The sequence below is a fragment of the Pinus tabuliformis genome, chromosome 6 (assembly GCF_031772625.1).
Source record: "Pinus tabuliformis cultivar Carrire ecotype Pingquan chromosome 6, CPIR1, whole genome shotgun sequence".
In the NCBI taxonomy this organism is placed as follows: domain Eukaryota; kingdom Viridiplantae; phylum Streptophyta; class Pinopsida; order Pinales; family Pinaceae; genus Pinus; species Pinus tabuliformis.
Window position 1 is genome coordinate 1,516,223,659 of NC_142292.1, and position 1,853 is coordinate 1,516,225,511.

General features: G+C 37.4%; 1 protein-coding gene across 1 annotated transcript; it reads left to right on the forward strand.

The window, feature by feature from the left end:
- Positions 1-664: 664 nt before the first annotated feature.
- Positions 665-1,399, forward strand: LOC149264440 (antimicrobial ginkbilobin-2-like protein). The gene has a single exon (XM_089398971.1). It carries the CDS (start codon positions 665-667, stop codon positions 1,397-1,399), a length of 735 nt encoding a protein of 244 aa, XP_089255097.1.
- The last annotated feature ends 454 nt before the right edge of the window (positions 1,400-1,853 follow it).

Sequence of the window (1,853 nt, forward strand, 5' to 3'; positions counted from 1 at the left end):
CATCCTCGTCATTCCTTGCTGGCTGCAAACTGCCACTGTCCAGAGGTCTTCCTGATCACTCTTTGCATAAATTTTGAAGTTTGTCCTGGTTTGATACAGTCATGGCACTTTGATAATCTTCATGGATCAAATTCGGATCACCAAAACCAAAATATTATTTTATTTTATATGTATTACAAGTAACTTCGTATTCTTTTCTATTTTCAGTTGCCCATATATTAACATATTTATAAATTTATTTAACAATGTATTCAAAGCGAGAAGTCGCTCATCATTGCACCTCTAAAAAGTCCAATAAATAAATTTTTATCATCCTTTAACGCGTGCTTTTTCCATTTTCCATGCTCTCATGCGACGCCTGCTCCACCCTTCTCGCCAACAGTAGACTTAGTCCACTTATAAAAACTTGCTTTGTCTTATTGCATCCTCCATATATAAAATCCTTCCTTGTATTCCTTCCTAATATCCACCGAAATTCGCTTTGCCTTTGTCTATGCATCGACTCCTTCATTCCTTTGTTTACGCATTGCTTCATTCATTCCTTGTCCTCTCTTCCTCCTCCTCCATTAAGCTGAATCACATATAAATATTACAATATCGTACTATATACGTAACCTCTCCCCCAAAACATCATAACATTATGTCTTCCATCATAATGTAGAAGATGGAAGGCAACATAGGATGGCGGTGGTGTTGGATGGCATTATTGTTATTCGCACTGCAACGTAATGTACTTTCAATCACAACTGTCGATGGGCAATCCGATCCTTTTATTTACGGTCTCTACAAGGTAAATAAATACAGCAATGGCAATGAATACGAGAGCAACGTCAATATGGTATTGCAATCCCTCGTGAAAGCTGCTGCCCCCAATCGTGGATTGGCAACATTTACCTATGGTGGAGTCTACGGGCCTGTGCAATGCAGGCCCGACGTCTCTTACGATGACTGCCAAAGCTGCTCCGCTGCAACCTCACAACTGGCTTATCAAGACTGCCCAAACGCCATAGGCGCTCATGTTCATTTAGAATTCTGCTTCATTCACTATGATAATTACAGTTTCTCCTCTGATCTCGATATCAAAGTTTCCTATGCTCTTGAGAATGTTAAGAGCAGCCATGATATTCAAGCTTTCAATCACACTGTCGCGAATCTCATGGAGACTCTAGCAGGCGAAGCTCCCTTAAACGTGAATACATTTTCCACCAGAGCATGGGTGGTGAATTTTTCTGTCATGGTTTATGCATTAGAAATGTGCTTGACAACTCTTACAGCACCCAACTGCATGGTGTGTCTGAGAGAAGCTATTAGAGCTATGGATGAGTGTTTCTTTTCGCAGATCGGAGCTCAATTGTATCTTGGTAGTTGTTCTGTACACTTCGAGATTTATCCCTTTTAAACCCATCCCTCTCTCTGCCCAAAAGGGGGCCGGGATGCTGAATGAAATAAATAGATATGGAACATATTGTACTAGTATCTACTTTATTCTTCTAGAAAGGCCTTGTTTAAATATGCTAAGTTTTAATTTTTTTTTGCTAGAATTTAGAAAAAAATTAATAGCTCAAATCCTAATTTTTATTGTTTAAAATTAGTTTTTAATTACATAAAAAAACCACTTGGCAAGTTATAGTGATAAAACCAAGCTGCAAATAACAATAAATAAATCACATGAAATGTCAATGTAGCAAAACAACAAATCAACCTTCTCAAGATAACAAAGGTAAAGATTAAGTTCTGCAAATTAACATCTGGGCATAAAATCAAAGCATAAGGAATTATAAAACTCCTATTATAATTATAATTATAATTAATAAATAACACTTCTCCACTGAAGAAGGCTCTCCTTCATCAAC